Genomic DNA, 3450 nt, shown 5'->3' on the forward strand with positions numbered 1-3450 from the left:
ATTGTAGAATCCATCGCTTCATTCAGGATCAGGATACAATGTACGCCCTTGGCGGAAATATATCATTTTGATCCCTTGTAACACAAACTACTAATATAGTTAGTTAGAACTTATACACATCATAACCGCCAGAGACTGCATAATTTTTTTTCATAATGTAAAGTATCATATTACAAGGATTCTAATCTAACCGCATTAATTATGATTCGACAATTTTTGAAATACCGCTATGACACGCCTCGTCCATAATAACTTGTCTTATAAACTTATAAAATGTTTATAAGGATGACTTTACGAGAATTTTATACTGCAATCAAACATAATATATTATTGTCGCTTCGTAACAGAAAAACAAAGTTGTTACTTTTTTTTCGGTTTTTATCGGATGGGCAAGAAATGTTTGTTTTGTTATGAAAAACTTCTATGTTCAATTTATTATACCCACTGGACGATTTCCCATCTTTAAGTACATACCCTTTTTAACAAAATATCTAAATGTATAGGTATATATTAGATAATACCTATGAGGTAGATATGACATTTACATCTTATTTTGCAAAAAAACTAATAAATATCAAAACTATAGTAGTATGTAATTTGTCAAAGGACTGTCTCATTTCAATCATAGACAGAGAGCATCATACTATTTATCTTTGTCTTTGTTTTATGTACTAGCGCTCAAAAGAAAAGGATAAGTATAGTTTTTTTTGTTTTTATTTACTGACAAATTGGTTTGACCAACTATATTTCCTACTGCCTCGTGTAATCTGATAATGAGAGTATCATTACGCCCGTTGAAGTCTTTTATAGGCTTCTTCGCAACTGATACAGAAATATTTATCTTAAAGAATAAGTAACATTAATTTCCTGTTTATGTTATTTTAATAACATGATACGAGTAAAACAACCTTTTTAATTTTTTTTAAACATGCATGGGCAGAAATTACAAACACTTTTGATGACAAGCAACACTTTGTAATTGCAAACTACGGTCGAATAAATGCGGTTAAAAACGGCTCGTTTTTACCTGGTCATTACGAACATGGGTGGGGGCGGGAGGAACAAAACAGCATGTCATTTTAACGCGTCGTTTATTGATAACTTCATCTTTTCTTCAATATACTTTTGTGTCCACTGACTATATAACACTCACTGTACATTTTCGTATTACAATATTTTAGTCTTTCGAGGCTTTATAACGTTCGTTTCCATATAACAAATATTTGTACAAAGCACGACGGGAGTACGAGTGGCGTCGTGGCACGGCTTACTATCTACCTACGCTTTACGACTAACTCCAACGTTAACTCTAGCCTTTATCACTATATTTACAAATTGTTCAATTTTTTTGGTATTCAATTTACCACAAACACTCCGTCGTCTCTCAACCTGTCACGCGACCTTCCATCCATCCGCACATCACATCTTAAAATATTTAACTTAAAACCATGAAAAAATACAATAATTGTAATATAATACAGGTCATCAACAACATTTAATTGAACTCCCGGCCGCCTCGCCGACGGCGGCCGAGCAACGCGCAACACTAACAGCGTCCTTAAAAACAAATAAATGGACATACCTAGCAGTATGTGCAGTAACGATCACTGTCCGATCCGAACCGATTGGGAACAAAGTCACTGGCGTGCGAGCCCGCTCAGAGCGGCGGGATGTCGATGTCGCACGCGAACGGCGATTCTCAGATGAGCGGCATCGCGCGCTCGTTGGCGGCGGCGTACCGCTGTTCGTCCGGCACGTGGTACATGCTGATGATCTGCGACAGGTCCTGCTGGCCGTACTCGCGCTTCATGGTCATCTCGTGGTGGTGCCCGTGGTGGCCGAACTCGCGCTTCAGCTGCGCGGGCTCGTGCGGCACGAACTCGCGCTTCATGCCCGGCGGGCCTGGCGACACGGGCTCCGATTTGGCGGAGGAGCCGCTCGGCGAGTGCGACGCGCACGAAGGCGGCAGCGCGTACCCGCCCGGCGAGCCGGGGCCCAGCACGTACCCGGACGGCGACGGCGGCTGCGGCAGATACGGCGACCCTTGTCCGCCGCCGTAGTAACCACCACCGTAACCACCTTGTTGCATTTGAGACACGTCGTATCGCGGGTATCCGTAAGCTTGCTGTTGGTATGCGCTCGGATCGTGCATCATGTATCCGTTGGGCATATAACCGTTAGGAGTCATCTGGTACATATCACGCGGCTGTTGCGCCGACGGTGCCGACGCGCGTTGTGCTTCACTAGCTCCTAATAGAGCGCCTCCTCCGAGAGGGTATTTTTCTTGTTTCTTAGCTAACGTCTTCGTCTTCCTCCGTGGTCTATATTTATAATCCGGGTGTTCCTTCATGTGAACGGCGCGAAGTCTCTTCGCCTCGTCGATGAACGGTCGTTTCTCGGATTCCGAGAGATCTTTCCACTGTGCACCGAGACGTTTTGATATTTCCGAATTATGCATTTTAGGATTGTCGGAGGCCATCTTCCTGCGTTGGCCGCGCGACCACACCATGAAAGCGTTCATGGGGCGCTTGACGCGGTCCGAGTTGGAGTTTTTGCTGTTGTTGTTGTTGTTATTGTGGGCAGTCTGTTGGTGCTGCGGCTGCGGCTGATGGTGCTGCGCCAGCGGCTGGTGGTGTTGGTGCTGCAGCGGCTGGTGCTGCGAGAGCGGCTGCTGCTGCGGCAGCATCATGCCGCCGAGCGCGCCCAGCGAGCCGTAGCCGTGCTGCAGCGCGTGGTGAGGCGGCACGGTGGCGTGCAGGCTGCCGCCCTTCAAGTCCGTCTCCATCGTCAACATGTCGTCTTCCTGCGGCGCGTACAGCTTGCCGAACTTCGTTCACCTTACACAACGAGAGAACTGTCGGTCGTTCACATGGACTCGCGGCGGGAGCGGCGAGGTGTCTCGCGGTACCGTGCGGCGCGGAGGCTACGTGCGTTGTGAGGCGGCTGGCTCCGGGCGGCGGCGGCTGCCCGCGCCCCTGCCCCGCGCGCCCGCGGCCCCGCCCGGCCCGTCCGCCGGCCAATGGCGCGCCGGAACGCAGCCCCGCCCCGCCCGCACCCTCCCACCCGCGAGGCCTGCATTTTTAATCGCGCGGCGAACGAGGCGAGCGTGCCGCGCCGCTGCCTCATGCAAATCTCAATTTTGTTTGCCGACGGTGTGCACTCATTTGGCATCCGCTTATGTCGTAAACAAAACGCCGCCATTCTTCATTAATATTGCCTAAGTAGTTTCATAATAAACTACAGTTTACCTATGTCGGTAGACTTCATTACCTTTTATTAAGTTATAGTTATATTTCTAACCTCAAAATCAGCATACTTACGCCGGCGGCACGGGCGGGGGCCAGGTTTGCTCAGCTGGCGCGTATTTGCGCTAAGTTCAAGGCCCGCGACAATGCTGCTGGTTTCAATGATGCTCCCTCTTTGTTAAGCCTGCCACAATTGTCGCTGAGC

At 48.1% G+C, this 3450-nt stretch overlaps 1 protein-coding gene across 1 annotated transcript; it reads right to left on the minus strand.

Annotated features, from left to right (window-relative positions):
• Positions 1 to 1074: 1074 nt before the first annotated feature.
• On the minus strand, positions 1075 to 2936 carry LOC134648122 (transcription factor Sox-14). Its single transcript, XM_063502593.1, has one exon. The coding sequence runs from the start codon at positions 2792 to 2794 to the stop codon at positions 1700 to 1702; it is 1095 nt and encodes a 364-aa protein (XP_063358663.1). The 5' UTR covers positions 2795 to 2936; the 3' UTR covers positions 1075 to 1699.
• Positions 2937 to 3450: the final 514 nt, after the last annotated feature.

The sequence above is a fragment of the Cydia amplana genome, chromosome 5 (genome assembly GCF_948474715.1).
Source record: "Cydia amplana chromosome 5, ilCydAmpl1.1, whole genome shotgun sequence".
Classification (NCBI taxonomy): domain Eukaryota; kingdom Metazoa; phylum Arthropoda; class Insecta; order Lepidoptera; family Tortricidae; genus Cydia; species Cydia amplana.